The 23,643-nt window shown below is 44.2% G+C and overlaps 1 protein-coding gene and 1 long non-coding RNA gene across 2 annotated transcripts in view; one reads left to right on the top strand and one right to left on the bottom strand.

The window, feature by feature from the left end:
• LOC118947094 overlaps positions 1-23,643 on the bottom strand; it is a 179,924-nt gene that overhangs the window by 86,222 nt on the left and 70,059 nt on the right. The gene's annotated exons all lie outside the window — the stretch shown is intronic.
• On the top strand, positions 1,738-21,797 carry LOC110518677 (tripartite motif-containing protein 16-like). Its single transcript, XM_036972221.1, has 6 exons — positions 1,738-2,376; positions 3,116-3,211; positions 11,536-11,769; positions 20,029-20,188; positions 20,314-20,373; positions 20,607-21,797. Exons 1-6 carry the CDS (start codon positions 1,795-1,797, stop codon positions 21,131-21,133), a joined length of 1,659 nt encoding a protein of 552 aa, XP_036828116.1. The 5' UTR covers positions 1,738-1,794; the 3' UTR covers positions 21,134-21,797.

Raw genomic sequence — 23,643 nt, 5'->3', positions numbered from 1 at the left:
AATAGGGTGTGTGTGTGTGTGCTCAAACACACATCCATGTGGGGGTCTGGGAGAGGAAGTGTGTCCATCTGATGAATGGGCATGTGCCTGAACAAAATGTTATACACTAGTTATAGTCTTCATTTGTAATGACCTGTCATTTTTGATTGGGAAAAAAGTTAAATAAAACACCCAATATTTCATGAAAATCATCAACATGTATTTTGTGTGTTCAGATGCCCTGTGTGGACAAAATCATGGAACCTTATGACAATCAGATTAAATTAACTACATTTTTCAGAGAGAAAACTTGCAAATCGGTCCAAGTCAACCAGAACACAGCAGGAGGGTTAAATATGTATTTCAAATACATATAACATAAATACTGCCCATCTCTGTCTCCACATTATCTTCTGTAACATGTTGAAGGGAAGTCCTGCTGTTGGAAGTGTACTCACCCTAAAGCCACTCTCCAATTAGGACCACATCCTAGTTAAGCAGTACACCTTGCTGCAGTCAGCTCGTTTGGTGAGGCACCATGCGGTTGGTGGGTCTCCAACCCAGCCACTACCTCATAGAGTATTCTACTACCAGGTTGGAGCGAAAATGAAAAAAATACTATTTCAAAATATAGATACAAGATACCGTAAAGATCAATGTATCAAAATAAACAACACCTGCATTTTGTAACATATTTATGAAATGTAACATACTTCATTTTAAACAAAAATACACTTGCAAACATTTAGCCCAAAGAGCAACAAGATTCTCAGTAATGGTTAAAAACCCCTTTTTTCTTGCTACTTGACAGTGATTCTGTATGTTGTTATCTACCTTAGTTGAGCAAGTCACTCTGGAGAAGCTAAATGACTCAAATCTATATGTGAAAATGAACATACCAAATAAACTGCAAAGCACACTGGGTAGTATTATTGGTCTTGTTTTGGGGAGGAGCTCATTAGAAATAAAATTTGATTTGATTTGATTTGAATAGACGCTTTGTTTAGTGCATTCATATTAAGACAGCTAAGTGAGACAACAATATATTACAATTGTATCAAATACATTTTCTGTCAACAAAGTATTTATCAACATTTTTACATGTATATTTAGTTAATTTAGCAGACGCTCTAATCAAACCAGACTTCTGATTCCAGTAAAGGGTTAAAGAGGGGCTACAAGACGTGAACTGCTGCAAAAAAATGGTCAAGAAAAATATGTATTTTGAAAATAAAAAAATAAATAAATTGGAGTATTGTTCAGCCCAGTGTAATTCAAATAACAAAATACTCAGAAGTATTTAAAATACGTATTTCAAATACATATAACATAAATAATAACCATCTCTGCCAACGACCCAACACTCTGTCACACTTCCTTATCAAAGAAACCACTCCCCCTCTACATACAGAGAACACAGTCCAGGAGGAAGCCACTCCGCCTCTACATACAGAGAACACAGTCCAGTAGGAAGTCACTCCCCCTCTACATACAGAGAACCCAGTCCAGTAGGAAGCCACTCCCCCTCTACATACAGAGAACCCAGTCCAGTAGGAAGCCACTCCCCCTCTACATACAGAGAACACAGTCCAGGAGGAAGCCACTCCGCCTCTACATACAGAGAACACAGTCCAGTAGGAAGCCACTCCCCCTCTACATACAGAGAACCCAGTCCAGTAGGAAGCCACTCCCCCTCTACATACAGGGAACAGAGTCCAGGAGGAAGCCACTCCCTGTCCTCTGGTGTAGAGTTCCATGAAACAGAAAGTAATCTTTCACACTGCCACTGCTTAACCTACGGGAGAGAGCACCAAAATGGCAGAGAATCAGGAACTGTTCTGTTGCTCCATCTGTCTGGATCTACTGAAGGATCCGGTGACTACTGCCTGTGGACACAGTTACTGTATGGGCTGTATTAAAGAAAGCTGGGATCAGGATGATCTGAAAGGTGTCTACAGCTGTCCACAGTGCAGACAGACCTTTATCCCAAGGCCTGTTCTGAAGAGAAACATTGTGCTGGCTGAAGTGGTGGAGAAACGGAAGAAGACAGGACTCCAGGCTGCTCCCCCTCCTGCCCTGTGCTATGCTGGACCTGGAGATGTGGCGTGTGATGTCTGCACCGGGACCAGAAAGCAGAAAGCCCTCATGTCCTGTCTGGTGTGTCTGGCCTCTTACTGTGAGACTCACCTCCAATCTCACTATGAATCTCTTGCTTTGAAGAAGCACAAGCTGGTCAAAGCCACCGCACAACTACAGGAGAAGATCTGCTCTCATCATGACAAACTGCTGGAGGTTTACTGTCGTACCGATCAGCAGTGTATCTGTTATCTGTGTACAATAGATGAACATAAAGGCCATGATACAGTGTCAGCTGCAGCAGAGAGGACTGAGAAACAGGTAAGACCAGAACAACTTGTTGGTGACTGTCTGATAAACTAAGAATTAAAGATACAGTAGGAACTAAGACTGTTTGAATATGAGATCATTATATTATCTACAATATGAAATGGATCCACAAATATGAACACAAACATTGAGTATATTGAGTTTGTTACAAATGTATCACCATTTTCTAAAGTCAAACACTATTATCATTCGCCTACCTCCTCATGCCTTTTGCACACATTGTATATAGACTCCCCCTTTGTTTTCTACTGTGTTATTGACTTGTTAATTGTTTACTCCATGTGTAACTCTGTGTTGTCTGCTCATACTGCTATGCTTTATCTTGGCCAGGTCGCAGTTGCAAATGAGAACTTGTTCTCAACTAGCCTACCTGGTTAAATAAAGGTGAAATAAAAAAATAAATAAAAAATTCAACTTGTATGAACACAAACCTTGAGTATATAGATATGTTAACCCAGATTCTCCAAATGTATCACCATTTTCTAAAGTCAAACACTATTATCATTCTGAATGGCCTTTTATGAGTCCAAAGTTCAGTCTCAACGCTTTGATACATGTAGGCCTACCATAAAAACTATAATCATTCACATAGCAACATAATATCATATTGTAAAGGGACTTCCTCGGGATTGTAGACCTTCCTCTCTATGGGTCCTATGTCACATTACTATACTATTGATCTACTGGACTAATAAAGCTTGGTAGCTCATTGAAGAGTGATTCTCCACAGAGGCAGCTGGGGATGAGTCAGAAGAAGGTCCAGCAGAGATTCCAGGAGAGAGAGAAGGAGCTGAAGGAGCTTCAACAGGCTGTGGAGTCTTTCAAGGTGAGTGTTGTTGATCAGAGGAGACACACCATTTCACTTCTCTCCTCCAGTCAGAGAGAGAGAGAGAGAGAGAGAGGGGCCCCTATCCAATCGCACTGACCCCACTGTTGGGAACAGCCTGTCTGGACACCTTTCAGCGAATAGACTGGTTCATGTAACCACTGGGCTGCCTCATCACATAACCATGAGTAACCATGACTGACTCATGTCCCCTGTACATTAAAATGGAAATGTCTCTCTCTCAATTGAATTAAATTCATAGGGCTTTATTGGCATGGAAATGTATGTTTACATTGCCAAAGCAAGTGAAATAGACAATAAACAAAAGTGAAATAAACAATCAGAAATGAACAGTAAACATTACACTTGGAAGGGATTTGGGGGATGGGGGAGGGTCTATTAGAAGTTAGTAGGACTCTTTTATTTTCTCAGAAATTCTGAGTTAGGTTGGAGGATTTAGAGTGGTGTAACCCGTGATTGAACGCACTCCAGCACAGTAGGTGGCGCCATGCACCTTTAATGTTGGTTTTTAGGACCTCCATTATATCATAGAAGAAGAAGTTCGTCTGTGAGGGTTTTGTGGTTCCTGAGGAGGGCTACTATTCTTTTCTCTTTTGGTTTTCAAGTATTTTCAGAATATATTAAAGCCAAAGCTAAAGCTTCCCTAAACAATTCGATATATCAGTCAATATATTTTCTCTGTGATTTATTTTCTCTCCGTCAACCTACACTACTATAGACTTTGGTCATAATCAAAGCTTTGTTAATCAATAGGTTTTTATGTGAGGCTGCCTGTAGTGTAATGACCTGACTAGATCATAAAGGAACAATTGTCCAGACAGAGGATTGAGTTGACGGTTTATTACCAACTTTACACAGGCTACTGTTTGGCCTTAGGTCACGCCAAATAAATGAAAGATACCCCACAAGCCAATCGGGACCTTCTCTTGTGAAGCCCAGATGTAAGAGAGAGAACAAAGGCTAAACCTTAACTTCCAATGCCCCGCCCCCTCCACGCCACTCCGCCAACCACCAGGATGCCCGGCATCAGAACATCCCAGGCATTCCTGTGATTGGCAGATAGCAGGTTGATTGGCATGTCGGACCCCGCGAACACTGGGAACTGGTAAGTACAACACAACCAAATAATAGCCGAACACATAACACACAGCTGTCTGTGCGGGTTGCTACAGTAGTTTTACTATCTGTGCCAGGCTATAAATGACACAGATAATATCTAGATAATATCTAGATAACGTTGTATTTAATGTAGTTTTACTATCTGTGCCAGGCTATAAATGACACAGATAATATCTAGTTAACTTTGTATTTAATTGATCACAGCTTTCTGCTTTCCATGTAGAGTTTTTGGTAAAAACATTACATTTGATTATTTTGTCAGTAATGGCTGCAACATTTGGAAAAAATCTTAGTTTACCTTTGTCAAACATGAGATGACACAGACACACAGAGACAGTGTTGTGGCAAAGCTACCAGGAAACTATCAATCATGGGAACATTGCTCAAATTTTAACATCTGACCATGCTGGTGATATTGCAGAGAGAAGGGAGTATCTGAGGAGAATTGTTGTGGTCACATCGATGTTAGGAAGACAGGGACTCTCTTTCCGTGCCAATGATGAATCTAGTGAAAGCACAAATAGAGGGAACTCTCAATAGTAAAACTAAAATAAAACTCAAACAACTTCCTAGATACATCATGCTGAACTGAGTTTACCAAGAACTACGGTATGGATGTCAAAACAGAAGACATGTTGGTTGACAGAAACTTTCTTGCCCGGAAAAGAGAGGCTGGACGTCCTCCCAAAGATATGCTTGTTGTGCATAACTTCCTGAATGATGATATGATATATACAGTGCCTTGCGAAAGTATTCGGCCCCCTTGAACTTTGCGACCTTTTGCTACATTTCAGGCTTCAAACATAAAGATATAAAACTGTCTTTTTTTGTGAAGAATCAACAACAAGTGGGACACAATCATGAAGTGGAACGACATTTATTGGATATTTCAAACTTTTTTAACAAATCAAAAACTGAATAATTGGGCGTGCAAAATTATTCAGCCCCTTTACTTTCAGTGCAGCAAACTCTTTCCAGAAGTTCAGTGAGGATCTCTGAATGATCCAATGTTGACCTAAATGACTAATGATGATAAATACAATCCACCTGTGTGTAATCATGTCTCCGTATAAATGCACCTGCACCGTGATAGTCTCAGAGGTCCGTTAAAAGCACAGAGAGCATCATGAAGAACAAGGAACACACCAGGCAAGTCCGAGATACTGTTGTGAAGAAGTTTAAAGCCGGATTTGGATACAAAAATATTTCCCAAGCTTTAAACATCCCAAGGAGCACTGTGCAAGCGATAATATTGAAATGGAAGGAGTATCAGACCACTGCAAATCTACCAAGACCTGGCCGTCCCTCTAAACTTTCAGCTCAAACAAGGAGAAGACTGATCAGAGATGCAGCCAAGAGGCCCATGATCACTCTGGATGAACTGCAGAGATCTACAGCTGAGGTGGGAGACTCTGTCCATAGGACAACAATCAGTCGTATATTGCACAAATCTAGCCTTTATGGAAGAGTGGCAAGAAGAAAGCCATTTCTTAAAGATATCCATAAAAAGTGTAGTTTAAAGTTTGCCACAAGCCACCTGGGAGACACACCAAACATGTGGAAGAAGGTGCTCTGGTCAGATGAAACCAAAATTGAACTTTTTGGCAACAATGCAAAACGTTATGTTTGGCGTAAAAGCAACACAGCTGAACACACCATCCCCACTGTCAAACATGGTGGTGGCAGCATCATGGTTTGGGCCTGCTTTTCTTCAGCAGGGACAGGGAAGATGGTTAAAATTGATGGGAAGATGGATGGAGCCAAATACAGGAACATTCTGGAAGAATGATGGAGTCTGCAAAAGACCTGAGACTGGGACGGAGATTTGTCTTCCAACAAGACAATGATCCAAAACATAAAGCAAAATCTACAATGGAATGGTTCAAAAATAAACATATCCAGGTGTTAGAATGGCCAAGTCAAAGTCCAGACCTGAATCCAATCGAGAATCTGTGGAAAGAACTGAAAACTGCTGTTCACAAATGCTCTCCATCCAACCTCACTGAGCTCGAGCTGTTTTGCAAGAAGGAATGGGAAAAAATTTCAGTCTCTCGATGTGCAAAACTGATAGAGACATACCCCAAGCGACTTACAGCTGTAATCACAGCAAAAGGTGGCGCTACAAAGTATTAACTTAAGGGGGCTGAATAATTTTGCACGCCCAATTTTTCAGTTTTTGCTTTGTTAAAACCTCTTACTTCTACCCCTTCCTTTTTCGAAAATTCTGTTAAAAATCGCGCAACTTTTCAGCGTCCTGCTACTCATGCCAGGAATATAGTATATGCATATGATTAGTATGTGTGGATAGAAAACACTCTGAAGTTTATAAAACTGGTTAAATCACGGCTGTGACTATAACAGATCGTGTGTTTCATTGAAAAACGCAAGAAAAACTGCTCTCTGAAAGCTAAAAATAATTTCCATAAGTCACTTCCACCAGTTATTAAAAGAGAACAGAATTTAATGGCGATCTGCCTGAAATTCATACAAATTCCGCACGATGGCGCCATTGTCCTAATTTTCAATTGAATTAATTGTTGGAAAATCCTTCTATCTGACCTCCAGTTTCCCAGTCTTCACCCGGATGCAGTTGAGGGAGATATTAGAAGCCATTGTTTTTGCAAGTGAAGACCTATTGAAAAGACATCGCCCTGTAATCATTTTGATAGATTATAAACGTTTACTAATACCTAAAGTTGGATTACAAAAGGATTTCGAAGTGTTTTGTGAAAGTTTATCGTCGACTTTTTTAATTTAAAAAAATTACGCAGCGTTTAAAAACGATGAATTTTTTCTGAATTACACAGCTTCCATAGAAAGCTATTTTGGGTATATATGGACCGATTTAAACGAAAAAAAGACCCAATAGTGATGTTTATGGGGCATATAGGAGTGCCAAGAAAGAAGCTCGTCAAAGGTAATGAATGTTTTATATTTTATTTCTGCGTTTTGGGTAGCGCCGGCTACCGCAAAATCTGTTGTTTACGTGTCGTGCTGGCATTTTGGGGGGTGCATGCTATCAGATAATAGCTTCTCATGCATTTTAAAAATCTGACTTGCTGGCTAGGTTCACAACGAGTGTAGCTTTAATTCAATACCCTGCTTGTGAATTTTGATCAAAGATTGAGTTGTAACGAGTACATTTAGCATTTAGCGTAGCGCATTTGCATTTCCAGGGGCATACTTGGGACGTCTGCGTGTCAAGTATGCTCAAGAAGTTAAAAAAGTTTGAAATATCCAATAAATGTCGTTCCACTTCATGATTGTGTCCCATTTGTTGTTGATTCTTCACAAAAAAAGACAGTTTTATATCTTTATGTTTGAAGCCTGAAATGTGGCAAAAGGTCGCAAAGTTCAAGGGGGCCGAATACTTTCGCAAGACACTGTATATATATATATATATATATATATATATATATATATATATATATATATATATATATATATATATATATATATATATATATATATATGATATACCAAGAGGTGTTCTGTACCTGTCTGTCCAGGAGAGAGGAGAGTAGTGCAGGACCAAGAGGTGTTCTGTACCTGTCTGTCGAGAGGGGGGACAAGGCCTGGTGGACCTGGAGAGCAGGGTGGCAGATATCTGACTCAATGTGGTGCAGAAACTACTGTCCCCCTCTCTCTGTCTCTCTCTCTCTCTCAGTCTCTCTCTCTCTCTCTCAATTCAATTCAATTCAAGGGCTTTATTGGCATGGGAAACATGTGTTAACATTGCCAAAGCAAGTGAGGTAGACAACATACAAAGTGAATATATAAAGTGAAAAACAACAAAAATTAACAGTAAACATTACACATACAGAGGTTTCAAAACAGTAAAGACATTACAAATGTCATATTATATATATATATACAGTGTTTTAACAATGTACAAATGGTTAAAGGACACAAGATAAAATAAATAAGCATAAATATGGGTTGTATTTACAATGGTGTGTGTTCTTCACTGGTTGCCCTTTTCTCGTGGCAACAGGTCACAAATCTTGCTGCTGTGATGGCACACTGTGGAATTTCACCCAGTAGATATGGGAGTTTTTCAAAATTGGATTTGTTTTCGAATTCTTTGTGGATCTGTGTAATCTGAGGGAAATATGTCTCTCTAATATGGTCATACATTGGGCAGGAGGTTAGGAAGTGCAGTTCAGTTTCCACCTCATTTTGTGGGCAGTGAGCACATAGCCTGTCTTCTCTTGAGAGCCAAGTCTGCCTACGGCGGCCTTTCTCAATAGCAAGGCTATGCTCACTGAGTCTGTACATAGTCAAAGCTTTCCTTAATTTTGGGTCAGTCACAGTGGTCAGGTATTCTGCCGCTGTGTACTCTCTGTTTAGGGCCAAGTAGCATTCTAGTTTGCTCTGTTTTTTTGTTAATTCTTTCCAATGTGTCAAGTAATTATCTGTTTGTTTTCTCATGATTTGGTTGGGTCTAATTGTGCTGTTGTCCTGGGGCTCTGTAGGGTGTGTTTGTGTTTGTGAACAGAGCCCCAGGACCAGCTTGCTTAGGGGACTCTTCTCCAGGTTCATCTCTCTGTAGGTGATGGCTTTGTTATGGAAGGTTTATGAATCACTTCCTTTTAGGTGGTTGTAGAATTTAACGGCTCTTTTCTGGATTTTGATAATTAGTGGGTATCGGCCTAATTCTGCTCTGCATTCATTATTTGGTGTTCTACGTTGTACACGGAGGATATTTTTGCAGAATTCTGCGTGCAGAGTCTCAATTTGGTGTTTGTCCCATTTTGTGAAGTCTTGGTTGGTGAGCGGACCCCAGACCTCACAACCATAAAGGGCAATGGGCTCTATGACTGATTCAAGTATTTTTAGCCAAATCCTAATTGGTATGTATAAATTGATGTTCCTTTTGATGGCATAGAATGCCCTTCTTGCCTTGTCTCTCAGATCGTTCACAGCTTTGTGGAAGTTACCTGTGGCGCTGATGTTTAGGCCAAGGTATGTATAGTTTTTTGTGTGCTCTAGGGCAACAGTGTCTAGATGGAATTTGTATTTGTGGTCCTGGTGACTGGACCTTTTTTGGAACACCATTATTTTGGTCTTACTGAGATTTACTGTCAGGGCCCAGGTCTGACAGAATATGTGCATAAGATCTAGGTGCTGCTGTAGGCCCTCCTTGGTTGGTGACAGAAGCACCAGATCATCAGCAAATAGCAGACATTTGACTTCGGATTCTAGTAGGGTGAGGTGCTGCAGAATTTTCTAGTGCCCGCGCCAATTCGTTGATATATATGTTGAAGAGGGTGGGGCTTAAGCTGCATCCCTGTCTCACCCCACGGCCCTGTGTGAAGAAATGTGTTTTTGGCCAATTTTAAGCGCACACTTGTTGTTTGTGTTCATGGATTTTATAATGTTGTATGTTTTACCCCCAACACCACTTTCCATCAGTTTGTATAGCAGACCCTCATGCCAAATTGAGTCAAAGGCTTTTTTGAAATCAACAAAGCATGAGAAGACTTTGCCTTTGTTTTGGTTTGTTTGGTTGTCAATTAGGATGTGCAGGGTGAATACATGGTCTGTTGTACGGTAATTTGGTAAAAAGCCAATTTGACATTTGCTCAGTACATTTATTTCATTGAGGAAATGTACGAGTCTGCTGTTAATAATAATGCAGAGGATTTTCCCAAGGTTAGTGTTGACGCATATTCCACGGTAGTTATTGGGGTCAAATTTGTCTCCACTTTTGTGGATTGGGGTGATCAGTCCTTGGTTCCAAATATTGGGGAAGATGCCAGAGCTAAGGATGATGTTAAAGAGTTTTAGTATAGCCAATTGGAATTTGTTGTCTGTATATTTGATAATTTCATTGAGGATACCATCAACACCACAGGCCTTTTTGGGTTGGAGGGTTTTTATTTTGTCCTGTAACTCATTCAATGTAATTGGAGAATCCAGTGGGTTCTGGTAGTCTTTAATAGATGATTCTAAGATCTGTATTTGATCATGTATATGTTTTTGCTCTTTATTCTTTGTTATAGAGCCAAAAAGATTGGAGAAGTGGTTAACCCATACATCTCCATTTTTGATAGATAATTCTTTGTGTTGTTGTTTGTTTACTGTTTTCCAATTTTCCCAGAAGTGGTTAGAGTCTATGGATTCTTCAATTACATTGAGATCATTTCTGACATGCTGTTCCTTCTTTTTCCGTAGTGTATTTCTGTATTGTTTTAGTGATTCACCATAGTGAAGGCGTAGACTCAGGTTTTCTGAGTCTCTATGTTTTTGGTTGGACAGGTTTCTCAATTTCTTTCTTAGATTTTTGCATTCTTCATCAAACCATTTGTCATTATTGTTCATTTTCTTCGGTTATCTATTTGAGATTTTTAGATTTGATAGGGAAGCTGAGACGTCAAATATACTGCTAAGATTTTCTACTGCCAAGTTTACACCTTCACTATTACAGCGGAACGTTTTACCCAGGAAATTGTCTAAAAGGGATTTAATTTGTTGTTGCCTAATTGTTTTTTGGTAGGTTTCCAAACTGCATTTCTTCCATCTATAACATTTCTTAATATTACTCAGTTCCTTTGGCTTTGATGCCTCATGATTGAGTATTGCTCTGTTTAAGTACTGTGATTTTGCCGTGGTTTGATAGGGGTGTCAGTGGGCTGACTGTGAACGCTCTGAGAGACTCTGGGTTGAGGTCAGTGATAAAGTAGTCTACAGTACTACTGCCAAGAGATGAGGTATAGGTGTACCTACCATAGGAGTCCCCTTGAAGCCTACCATTGACTATGTACATACCCAGCGTGCGACAGAGCTGCAGGAGTTGTGACCCGTTTTTGTTGGTAATGTTGTCATAGTCATGCCTAGGGGGGCATATGTGGGATGGAATGCTGTCACCTCCAGGCAGGTGTTTGTCCCCCTGTGTGCTGAGGGTGTCAGGTTCTTGTCCGGTTCTGGCATTTAGGTCGCCACAGACTAGTACATGTCCCTGGGCCTGGAAATGACTGATTTCCCCCTCCAGGATGGAGAAGCTGTCTTCATTAAAGTATGGGGATTCTAGTGGGTGGATATAGGTAGCACACAGGAGGACATTTTTATCTGTTAGGATAATTTCCTTTTGAATATCTAGCCAAATGTAGAATGTTCCTGTTTTGATTAATTTAATGGAGTGAGTTAGGTCTGCTCTATACTCTCTCTCTCTCTCTCTCCAGCGCTCTGCACAGGCAGCAGTGGAGGACAGTGATCAGATCTTTACTGAGCTGATCCGCTCCATTGAGAGAAGGAGCTCTGAGGTGAAGGAGCTGATCAGAGCCCAAGTGAAGGCTCAAGTGAGTCAAGCTGAAGGACTCCTGGAGCAACTGAAGCAGGAGATAGCTGAACTGAGGAAGAGAAGCACTGAGCTGGAGCAGCTCTCACACACAGAGGATCACATCCATTTCCTCCAGGTAACTAAACTGTCTCGTTACATGTGATATGAAATTAACTGATTGAGAAACTATTAATCTCAATCATTATGTTGTCCTGTCTGTCTCTCTGTCTGACCGTCCCTCTCTCTCTGTCTGTCTGCCCCTCTCTCTCTCCCTCTCTCTGTCCGTCCCTGTCTCTCTCTCTGTCTGTCCGTCCCTCTCTCTCTGCCCGTCCCTGTCTCTCCCTCTCTCTGTCACTCTCTCTGTCCATCCGTCTCTCTATCTGTCTCTGCCTCCCTCTCTCTCTCTGTCCATCCCTCTCTCTGTCCGTCCATCCCTCTCTCTCTGTCCGTCCCTCTCTCTCTGTCCGTCCCTCTCTCTCTCTCTGTCCGTCCCTCTCTCTCTCTCTCTGTTCGTCCCTCTCTCTCTCTCTGTCTGTCCCTCTCTCTATCTCTGTCCGTCCCTCTCTCTCTCTCTCTGTCTGTTCCTCTCTCTCTCTCTCTGTCCGTCCCTCTCTCTCTCTGTCCGTCCCTCTCTCTCTCTGTCCGTCCGTCCCTCTCTCTCTCTCTCTCTCTCTCTCTCCGTTTGTCCCTCTCTCTCTGTGCGTCCCTCTCTCTCTCTCTCTCTGTCCGTCCCCCTCTCTCTCTCTGTCGGTCTCTCCCTCTCTCTGTCAGTCCCTCTCTCTCTGTCTGTCTCTCTCTCTCTCTCTCTGTCCGTCCCTCCCTCTCTCTGTCCGTACCTCTCTCTCTCTCTCTCTGTCCATCCCTCTCAATTTTTCAATTCAATTCAAGGGTTTATTGGCATGGGAAACGTGTTAACATTGAAAAAGCAAGTGAGGTAGATAATATATAAAGTGAATATATAAAGTGAAAAACAATAAAAATGAACAGTAAACATTACACATACAGAAGTGTCAATACAATAAAGACATTACAAATGTCATATTATATACATACAGTGTTTTAACAATGTACAAATGGTTAAAGGACACAAGATAAAATAAATAAGCCTAAATATGGGTTGTATTTTTTCAATGGTGTTTGTTCTTCACTGGTTGCCCTTTTCTCGTGGCAACAGGTCACAAATCTTGCTGCTGTGATGGCACACTGTGGAATTTCACCCAGTATATATGAGAGTTTTTCAAAATTGGATTTGTTTTCGAATTCTTTGTGGATCTGTGTAATCTGAGAGAAATATGTCTCTCTAATATGGTCATACATTGGGCAGGAGGTTATGAAGTGCAGCTCAGTTTCCACCTCATTTTTTGGGCAGTGAGCACATAGCCTGTCTTCTCTTGAGAGCCAAGTCTGCCTACGGCGGCCTTTCTCAATAGCAAGGCTATGCTCACTGAGTCTGTACATAGTCAAAGCTTTCCTTAATTTTGGGTCAGTCACAGTGGTCAGGTATTCCGCCGCTGTGTACTCTCTGTGTAGGGCCAAATAGCATTATAGTTTGCTCTGTTTTTTTGTTAATTCTTTCCAATGTGTCAAGTAATTATCTTTTTGTTTTTTCATGATTTGGTTGGGTCTAATTGCGCTGCTGTCCTGGGGCTCTGTAGGGTGTGTTTGTGTTTGTGAACAGAGCCCCTGGACCAGCTTGCTTAGGGGACTCTTCTCCAGGTTCATCTCTCTGTAGGTGATGGCTTTGTTATGGAAGGTTTGGGAATCGCTTCCTTTTAGGTGGTTATAGAATTTAACGGCTCTTTTCTGGATTTTGATAATTAGTGGGTATCGGCCTAATTCTGCTCTGCATGCATTATTTGGTGTTCTACGTTGTACACGGATGATATTTTTGCAGAATTCTGCGTGCAGAGTCTCAATTTGGTGTTTGTCCCATTTTGGGAAGTCTTGGTTGGTGAGCGGACCCCAGACCTCACAACCATGAAGGGCAATGGGCTCTATGACTGATTCAAGTATTTTTAGCCAAATCCTAATTGGTATGTTGAAATTGATGTTCCTTTTGATGGCATAGAATGCCCTTCTTGCCTTGTCTCTCAGATCGTTCACAGCTTTGTGAAAGTTACCTGTGGCGCTGATGTTTAGGCCAAGGTATGTATAGTTTTTTGTGTGCTCTAGGGCAACAGTGTCTAGATGGAATTTGTAAATGTGGTCCTGGTGACTGGACCTTTTTTGGAACACCATTATTTTGGTCTTACTGAGATTTACTGTAAGGGCCCAGGTCTGACAGAATATGTGCATAAGATCTAGGTGCTGCTGTAGGCCCTCCTTGGTTGGTGACAGAAGCACCAGATCATCAGCAAACAGCAGACATTTGACTTCGGATTCTAGCAGGGGGAGGCCGGGTGCTGCAGACTTTTCTAGTGCCCGCGCCAATTCGTTGATATATATGTTGAAGAAGGTTTGGCTTAAGCTGCATCCCTGTCTAACCCCACGACCCTGTGTGAAGAAATGTGTGTGTTTTTTGCCAATTTTAACCGCACACTTGTTGCTTGTGTACATGGATTTTATAATGTCGTATGTTTCACCCCCAACACCACTTTCCATCAGTTTGTATAGCAGACTCTCATGCCAAATTGAGTCAAAGGCTTTTTTGAAATCAACAAAGCATGAGAAGACTTTGCCTTTGTTTTGGTTTGTTTGGTTGTCAATTAGGGTGTGCAGGGTGAATACATGGTCTGTTGTACGGTAATTTGGTAAAAAGCCAATTTGACATTTGCTCAGTACATTGTTTTCATTGAGGAAATGTACAAGTCTGCTGTTAATGATAATGCAGAGGATTTTCCCAAGGTTACTGTTGACACATGTTCCACGGTAGTTATTGGGGTCAAATTTGTCTCCACTTTTGTGGATTGGGGTGATCAGTCCTTGGTTCCAAATATTGGGGAAGATGCCAGAGCTAAGTATGATGTTAAAGAGTTTTAGTATAGCCAATTGGAATTTGTTGTCTGTATATTTGATCATTTCATTGAGGATACCATCAACACCACAGGCCTTTTTGGGTTGGAGGGTTTTTATTTTGTCCTGTAACTCATTCAATGTATTTGGAGAATCCAGTGGGTTCTGATAGTCTTTAATAGTTGATTCTAAGATCTGTTTTTGATCATGTATAAGTTTTTGCTCTTTATTCTTTGTTATAGAGCCAAAAAGATTGGAGAAGTGTTTTACCCATACATCTCCATTTTGGATAGATAATTCTTCATGTTGTTGTTTGTTTAGTGTTTTCCAATTTTCCCAGAAGTGGTTAGAGTCTATGGATTCTTCAATTACAATGAGCTGGTTTCTGACATGCTGTTCCTTCTTTTTCCGTAGTGTATTTCTGTATTGTTTTAGTGATTCACCATAGTGAAGGCGTAGACTCAGGTTTTCCGGGTCTCTATGTTTTTGGTTGGACAGGTTTCTCAATTTCTTTCTTAGATTTTTTGCATTCTTCATCAAACCATTTGTCATTATTGTTAATTTTCTTCGGTTTTCTATTTGAGATTCTTAGATTTGATAGGGAAGCTGAGAGGTCAAATATACTGTTAAGATTTTCTACTGCCAAGTTTACACCTTCACTATTACAGCGGAACGTTTTAACCAGGAAATTGTCTAAAAGGGATTGAATTTGTTGTTGCCTAATTGTTTTTTGGTAGGTTTCCAAACTGCAGTCCTTCCATCTATAGCATTTCTTAATTTTACTCAGTTCCTTTGGCTTTGATGCCTCATGATTGAGTATTGCTCTGTTTAAGTAGACTGTGATTTTGCTGTGGTCTGATAGGGTGTCAGTGGGCTGAATGTGAACGCTCTGAGAGACTCTGGGTTGAGGTCAGTGATAAAGTAGTCTACAGTACTACTGCCAAGAGATGAGGTATAGGTGTACCTACCATAGGAGTCCCCTCGAAGCCTTCCGTTGACTATGTATATACCCAGCGTGCGACAGAGCTGCAGGAGTTGTGACCCGTTTTTGTTGTTTATATTGTCATAGTTGTGCCTAGGGGGGCATATGTGGGAGGGAATGCTGTCACCTCCAGGCAGGTGTTTGTCCCCCTGTGTGCTGAGGGTGTCAGGTTCTTGTCCGGTTCTGGCATTTAGGTCGCCACAGACTAGTACATGTCCCTGGGCCTGGAAATGATTGAGTTCCCCCTCCAGGATGGAGAAGCTGTCTTCATTAAAATATGGGGATTCTAGTGGGGGGATATAGGTAGCACACAGGAGGACATTTTTCTCTGTTAGGATAATTTCCTTTTGAATTTCTAGCCAAATGTAGAATGTTCCTGTTTTGATGAATTTAATGGAGTGAGTTAGGTCTGCTCTATATCAAATTAGCATACCCCCTGAGTCCCTTCCCTGTTTCACACCTGGTTGTTTGGTGGATGGGACTACCAGCTCTCTGTAACCTAGAGGGCAAACAGTGGGTCCGTCTCCTCTATACCAGGTTTCTTGCAGGATGACAATGTCTGTATTACCGATTTCTTTGATGAAGTCCGAGTTTCTGCTTTTTAGGCCAAAGGCAGATGACCTCAGGCCTTGGATATTCCAGGATGATATAGTGAAGGCTTTTTGTTCCATAGAGTGTCCAGTGTTGTTGGTCGTGGTTTGGCCTCAGGCCAGTAAGTGTGAGCAGAGCCTGCTGAGCATCTGGTACATGCTATTGGCTTGGGCGAGTGTGAGAGTGGGGGTTGGGACAGTTTGCCCGCTCACTACCTGGGCGCATGTGTGGCTTCCATGTTGAGGCCCTCTTTGCGGGGGAGGGGTGCATGGGGTGGGCAGGAGTGGCATAGGTCTGATCTGAGGGGGCCTAAATGGGGTGTGGGCATGGTTGACGTGGGGGGGTGTTGATTGGTTGGGGTGGGGGTGTGGATGTGTCTGGGTGTACTGTGGTCTGGATGTAATTCCTCTTGGCGTGGGTCCTCTATGTGTAGGTCCAGGGGGGGGGGGGGGGGGGGGGTTCCTGCAGGTCTGGGAGGGTGTCTCGCTGGTCTGGGTGGGGTGTCTATTGATCTGTTGCTCCTGTGTGAAGTGTTGGGGATACGTTTGAGAGCGATGTCCTTTAGAGTCCGGGCAAAGGTGGGCACTGCTGCCTTGTAGAGGTGGACCTGGTCATAGAGGCTGTTCAAGTCCAGGGTGGAGTGGTGGACCTGGTCATAGAAGCTGTTCAAGTCCAGGGTGGAGTGGTGGGCCAGGAAAACATTTGGTTTTGAGGCACAGTCACGGGAAATACTTGCGTTTACCCGCTGTATTGTGGCAGGGTGGAAGTCTTTTCGTGGTAGCAGGGTGGAGATAACCACTTGTGCGTTGGGGAAAGTAGAAGAAGCCTTTTCAATCACTCCCTTCAGTGCTGTGGCCACCCTTTCCTGCTGTGCTCTCAGGTCGTTTGTGCCTGTGTGTATTATTATGTGGCTGGGTGAGCCTAGTTTGGCCTCAGACAGAAGGTCGAGGGCGCGCTGGGTGTTTGGACACCAGAGTTTAGACACACTGTGTTTGGGAAAAAGTTTTTTTTCTTCTATATATTTCCCATTTGAGTCCATAAGTAGTACAATCTGTGTGTTGTGTTTGTCCTCAGTGGGTGTGAGGGGGTTGTCAGAAGGGCTATCAGGGTGGCTGACAGGGGGGTGCTCAGAGGGGGTGAGAGCCGCTGGGCTTGTGGTTCTTCATTTGTCTGTTCTGCTGTGATGTCTACTCTATGGTCAGGGTCTGGTGTGGACTGTTCTGCTGTGGTGTTGAGACTTTTGTCAGGTGCTGAGGTGGGCTGTTCTGCTGGCTTCTCTGTGGGGGTGGCCACCTCTCTAGTGGGTTGTTCTCTGTCACACGCCGTCCCCCTCAACCTCTCCTCCGTCCCCCTCACCCTCTCCTCCATCCCCCTCAACCTCTCCTGCACAAGCAGTCTGATCCTCTCCTCGAGTGCTCTGTTCTTCTCCTCTTTCTCCTGTTGTAGTTGTCTCACCACTGTCCAGAGTGCAGATATGTCTCTGTCCACCTCCAGCTCTTCGGGTCTGGTTAAGGGGGTGTTGTTGTGCTGGACTGTTGTCTGGGTCTGTGCTGACTGAAGTGTAATCACCTGCTGTTCCAGCTCCACCTGTCTTACCTCCAGCTGGGTGAATTTGTCCTTCATTTCAATGAGGGAGTAGTAATCTGTGCTGGGAGGTTGACTCTCCGCTGGGGGTTGCTCGTCTGTGGGGTTACATAATGAAGAGGTCTGGTCTGACCCGCTCGGGGTGGGGGTATCTTTATCAAGGGAGAGCTTCTCCTGCTGGGCTAATTCTTTGATTAGGTGAAAGTCCAGCTGAAACTGTTTGGGGTTACCCTGTACCATTACTGTTCCGGACTTATAGATATTTATATTACCTGACTCAGAGTCCTCGTTATCAAGTATTCTGAGTTTCCACCCCTCGTTAACCCCCCCTCTCTTAACAAAGGGGTAGTGTGCTAATATAGCACTGTGCCATGCCAGGGGATGGTTTGTGTGGAAGATAAGGTTGCTGATATTCCCATTTTTGTAATAGTCAGCAAAAAGTGTCTCTTGATTTTCCATAAGGAGCTTCATTTTGTAATCTTTTCTTGCCTTATCATTCTTTACATGCAAAGGGTACTGTATTTTAATTACCTCTGAACAGCGGGAGGGAGCTTCTAAGGCCTCTCCATTTGGTTGGGGTAGACTGTGTGACTCTCCTGCCATTGTTGGACTAATGGGCTTTGACAACTCTCACTTGACACGTCAGTGCTAGTTGAAGCTGTATCAAGCTTGATAGAATTATGTTAGAATTCAGTCCTTATAAAGTAATGTTGTGTATTTTTCTTCTTGGCTTTTGGAAATAAAATATCGTTTCAGACTAAACATTACTCACTCAGCTCTGTCCGTCCCCCTCTCTCTCTCTGTCCGTCCCTCTCTCTCTCTCTGTCCTTCCCTCTCTCTCTCTCTGTCCGTCCCCCTCTCTCTCTGTCCGTACCTCCCTCTCTCTGTCCGTCCCTCTCTCTCTCTCTCTGTCTGTCCCTCTCTCCCTCTCTCTGTCTGTCCCTCTCTCTCTCTCTCTGTCCGTCCCTCTCTCTCTCTCCCGTGTCCGCCCCCCTCTCTCTGTCCTTCCCTCTCTCTCTCTCTCTCTGTCCGTCCCTCTCTCTCTCTGTCCGTCCCTCTCTCTCTCTCTGTCCGTCCCTCTCTCTCTCTGTCCGTCCCTCTCTCTCTCTCTGTCCTTCCCTCTCTCTCTCTCTGTCCGTTCCCCTCTCTCTCTGTCCGTCTCTCTCCCTCTCTTTTACTCTGTCCGTTCCTCTCTCTCACTCTATCCGTTCCTCTCTCTCATTCTGTCCGTCCCTCTCTCTCACTCTGTCCGTCCCTCTCTCTCACTCTGTCCGTCCCTCTCTCTCTCTCTGTCCGTCCCTCTCTCTCCCTCTGTCTCTTTGTCTCTGTCCTTCTGTCTCTGTCCTTCTCTGTTCCCTTCTCTCTCTCTCTGTCCGTCCCTCTTTGTCCTTCTCTGTTTCCGTCTCTCTCCCTCTCGTTTACTCGGTCCGTTCCTCTCTCTCACTCTATCCGTTCCTCTCTCTCATTCTGTCCGTCCCTCTCTCTCACTCTGTCCGTTCCTCTCTCTCACTCTGTCCGTCCCTATCTCTCTCTCTGTCTGTCCCTCTCTCTCCCTCTGTCTCTTTGTCTCTGTCCTTCTGTCTCTGTCCCTCTTTGTCCTTCTCTGTTCCCTTCTCTCTCTCTCTGTCCGTCCCTCTTTGTCCTTCTCTGTTTCCGTCCCTCTCTCTCTCTCTGTCCGTCTCTCTCTCTCTCTCTGTCCGTCCCTTTCCCTCTCTCTGTCCGTCTCTCTCTCTCTCTCTGTCCGTCCCTCTCTCTGTTCGTCCCTCTCTCTCTCTGTTCGTCCCTCTCTCTCCCCCTCTCTCTCTCTCTCTCTCTCTCTCTGTCTCTCTCTCTGTCTCCCTCTGTCTGTCTCTGTCTCTCACTCTCTCTCTTTCTTTGTCTCTATCTCTGTCTCTCTCTTTCTCTCTCTCTCTCTCTCTCTCGCTCACTCTCTCTCTGTCTCTGTCTCTGTCTCTCTCTGTCTCTCTCTCTCTCTCTCTCTCTCTCTCTCTCTCCAGAGTTATCAGTCTCTCTCTCTCTCTCTCTCTCTCTGTCTCTCTCCAGAGTTATCAAGCTCTCATCTCTCTCTCTCTATGTCTCCCTCTCTCTGTCACTGTCTCTCTCTCCATAGTTATCAGTCTCTCTCTCTCTCTCTCTCCAGAATTATCAGTCTCTCTCTCTCTCTCCCGAGTTATCAGTCTCTCTCTCTCTCTCCAGAGTTATCAGTCTCTCTCTCTCCAGAGTTATGTCTCTCTCTCTCTCTCTCTCTCTCTCTCCAGAGTTATCAGTCTCTCTCTCTCTCTCCAGAGTTATCAGTCTCTCTCCAGTATCAGTGCATCTTCAGACTTACCCAGCATCGTTGTCCGTCCTCTTCAGTACTTTGGAGATGTGAGTAAGACTGTGTCTGAACTGAGAGAGAAACTAGAAGACTTCCTTAAAGGAGAATGGACCAAGATCTCCACTACAGGTGTGTTGAAAACAATAAGAACATAAACTTTAGACCATTGAAAGTTCCCTACTAGTCATATACATTTGGAATATGGTCTGATGATAACATTCCCTCTCTCTGTCAATGTGTTTGTGTGTCTGTAGTGAATATAGTGGATGTTGTACTGCCTCCAGAGCCCAAGACCAGAGAACAGTTGTTACAATGTGAGTCTCTATATTGTGAAGTAACTAACAGTCTCTTTTTACTGACACTCCTAACAATCCCTCTAGAAATATATAGCAATAGTAGATCTAATCAAAGACTGGGTATCTATCTGACTCCTCATATTTCTCTGATTTGATCTCTGCTGTGCTCTAATCAAAGACAGGGTAGATACAGTATCTGACTAAACTTATTGTTCTGACTCCCCTCATTGGTCTCTCTGCAATTCTCCCAGATTCCTGTCAGCTCACACTGGACCCAAACACAGCACACACACACCTCTCTCTGTCTGAAGGGAACAGAAAGGTGACCTATAAAGAACAAGTCCAACCATATCCTTGTCATCCAGACAGATTCACCAACCAGTACCATGTTCTGTGTAGAGAGGGTCTGTCTGGACGCTGTTACTGGGAGGTGGAGTGGAGTGGTAATGTTGTTACAGCAGTCTCATATAAAGACATCAGCAGAACAGGGACAGATAGTGGATTTGGACACAATAACAAGTCATGGAATTTAGAGTACTATAGAGGTGGTTATTGGTTCAGACACAATAATGTTGTGACTAAAGTATCAGGCCCTCAGTCCTCCAGAGTAGGAGTGTACCTGGATCACAAGGCAGGTACTCTGTCCTTCTACAGTGTCTCTGACACAATGACCCTCCTCCACAGAGTCCAGACCACATTCACTCAGCCCCTCTATCCTGGGTTTGGGATTGGATATTTTCCATTTTTCTATGGTACTGTGGAGCTGGTTAAACTGTAAACTGATTTATTATTAATTAAAATTCAATACAATGTTTTAATCTTGTACATTTCCATGAATCATGATGTCTGGTGTTGATGTATATTGGTTGTCATTCAGAAACATTGATATGTTTTCTCAGTTGGTTTTCTGTCTCTATGTAATTCTCCTCAGTATCATTGATCAGCGTGTTGGCTCGGTCCTAATTGATGTGTTCTCTGTCACCTGGAGCTGCATGGAAAATGGTCCAGGAACTAAAGGACAAATCAGGACTAGTCAGCCCACTACAAGCTGGTATCACTTACTTTCTACTAAACTATATGGTCTGGTTTCCCAGACACAGATTAATCCTAGTCCTGGACTAAACAGTATGTTCAATGTAGATGTCCAGGAAACCGGCCCTAAATGTGTCATCTTTCATCCTCCCATACGGCTCAGTCCAGCAACATTATACCTGTCCAGCAGGTGGTGGTGTTGACCAAACAATAAAACCAGCAGATATCTTGACTTGCCACTCAGTATATCAGTAATGTTCAGAATAGTACTTTAATATCATTGGAGATTGATGGTCTTTTTAATCCACTATCCAGAGTCAGGAACAGATGAAGTTAGGTCTGCTACTGTTCAGTGATTAAATATGATTTATGGTGATGGGAAATAATAAAAAACACTCAACTTCATCTAGTAATAGTTTTCCTTTGTTATTTATTCCAAGGTGTGTCTTTAACTTGTAAATGTATTGTGTGGAGGTGAGCTAGTGGTGTGGCTGATAGAATAGAATGAAAAGGGAGGATGGGAGGAAGAGGGGAGGAGTGAAGGGCTGTTCAAGAAACCAGATGAGGAAGAGGAAGATGTTCAGGGGAATTACTGTCTCTGTTCCAAATGGTTCCCTATTCCCTATGTAGTGCACTATGGTGCTCCTGACCAGATCTAAAGTAGTGTTCTACGTAGGGAATAGGGTGCAGATTGATTACAATATCATGCTTTAGTGTTTGGCACAACAATATATTAGATCTCCACCCCCCACTTCCTGTCTGTCATCCCACGGTTCGGTTAAGACTTCCTCTCATTGAATTGGGCCTCATTCTAAATGGTCACTTTGTATTGATAGTCCATACTGGTCTTTACTATGGTTCTACATACAGTACCTGTATTGATAGTCCATACTTGTCTTTACTATGGTTCTACATACAGTATCTGTATTGATAGTCCATACTGGTCTTTACTATGGTTCTACATACAGTACCTGTATTGATATTCCATAATGTTCTTTACTATGGTTCTACATACAGTACCTGTATTGATATTCCATACTGGTCTTTACTATGGTTCTACATACAGTACCTGTATTGATAGTCCATACTGGTCTTTACTATGGTTCTACGGACCTGAAAGAGACTGCAGTGTACTCCAGTCTCCAGCAGGGGGCAGTAAAACCATATGGACCTGAAAGGGACTGCAGTGTGCTCCAGTCTCCAGCAGGGGGCAGTAAAACCATATGGACCTGAAAGGGACTGCAGTGTGCTCCAGTCTACAGCAGGGGGCAGTAAAACCCTATGGACCTGAACGGGACTGCAGTGTGCTCCAGTCTCCAACAGGGGACAGTAAAACCCTATGGACCTGAAAGGGGCTGCAGTGTGCTCCAGTCTCCAGCAGGGGGCAGTAAAACCCTATGGACCTGAAAGGAACTGCAGTGTGCTCCAGTCTCCAGCAGGGGGCAGTAAAACCCTGTGGACCTGAAAGGGACTGCAGTGTGCTCCAGTCTCCAGCAGGGGGCAGTAAATCCCTATGGACAGAGGGGCGGCAGCAGCTCGGGACAGAGGGGCGGCAGCAGCTCGGGACAGAGGGGCGGCAGCAGCTCGGGACAGAGGAGGGGCAGCTGCTCGGGACAGAGGAGGGGCAGCTGCTCGGGACAGAGGGGCAGCTGCTTGGGCGGCCCCTGGCTGACTGGCGGCACTGGCGGCCCCTGGCTGACTGGCGGCACTGGCGGCCCCTGGCTGACTGGCGGCACTGGCTGACTCGCGGCACTGGCGGCCCCTTGCTGACTGGCGGCACTGGCGGCTCCTGGCAGACGGGCGGCACTGGCGGCTCCTGGCAGACGGGCGGCACTGGCGGCTCCTGGCAGACGGGCGGCACTGGCGGCGCTGGGCAGACGGGCGGCACTGGCGGCGCTGGGGAGACGGGCGGCACTGGGCAGACGGGCGGCACTGGCGGCGCTGGGCAGACGGGCGGCACTGGCGGCGCTGGGCAGACGGGCGGCACTGGCGGCGCTGGGCAGACGGGCGGCACTGGGCAGACGGGCGGCACTGGGGCCGCTGGGCAGACGGGCGGCTCCTGGCAGACGGGCGGCACTGGCGGCGCTGGGCAGACGGGCGGCACTGGCGGCGCTGGGCATACGGGCGGCACTGGCGGCGCTGGGCATACGGGCGGCACTGGCGGCGCTGGGCAGACGGGCGGCACTGGCGGCGCTGGGCAGACGGGCGGCACAGGCGGCGCTGGAGAGGAGGAAGGCTCTGGAAGCGCCGGACTGA

This window comes from Oncorhynchus mykiss, unplaced genomic scaffold (genome assembly GCF_013265735.2).
Source record: "Oncorhynchus mykiss isolate Arlee unplaced genomic scaffold, USDA_OmykA_1.1 un_scaffold_121, whole genome shotgun sequence".
In the NCBI taxonomy this organism is placed as follows: Eukaryota; Metazoa; Chordata; class Actinopteri; order Salmoniformes; family Salmonidae; genus Oncorhynchus; species Oncorhynchus mykiss.
The sequence above is the reverse complement of the archived record's forward strand: the minus strand, read 5'-3'. Positions and strand labels throughout refer to the sequence as shown.

What these genes read in the sequence shown, in the direction of transcription:
- LOC110518677 (XM_036972221.1), top strand. Translation starts at nt 1,795, where the DNA reads ATGGCAGAGAATCAGGAACTGTTCTGTTGCTCCATCTGTCTGGATCTA. An exon ending in CAGAGAGGACTGAGAAACAG is followed by an intron (nt 2,377 to 3,115) that starts GTAAGACCAGAA and finishes GATTCTCCACAG; the next exon opens with AGGCAGCTGGGGATGAGTCA. An exon ending in GACCAAGATCTCCACTACAG is followed by an intron (nt 20,189 to 20,313) that starts GTGTGTTGAAAA and finishes GTGTGTCTGTAG; the next exon opens with TGAATATAGTGGATGTTGTA.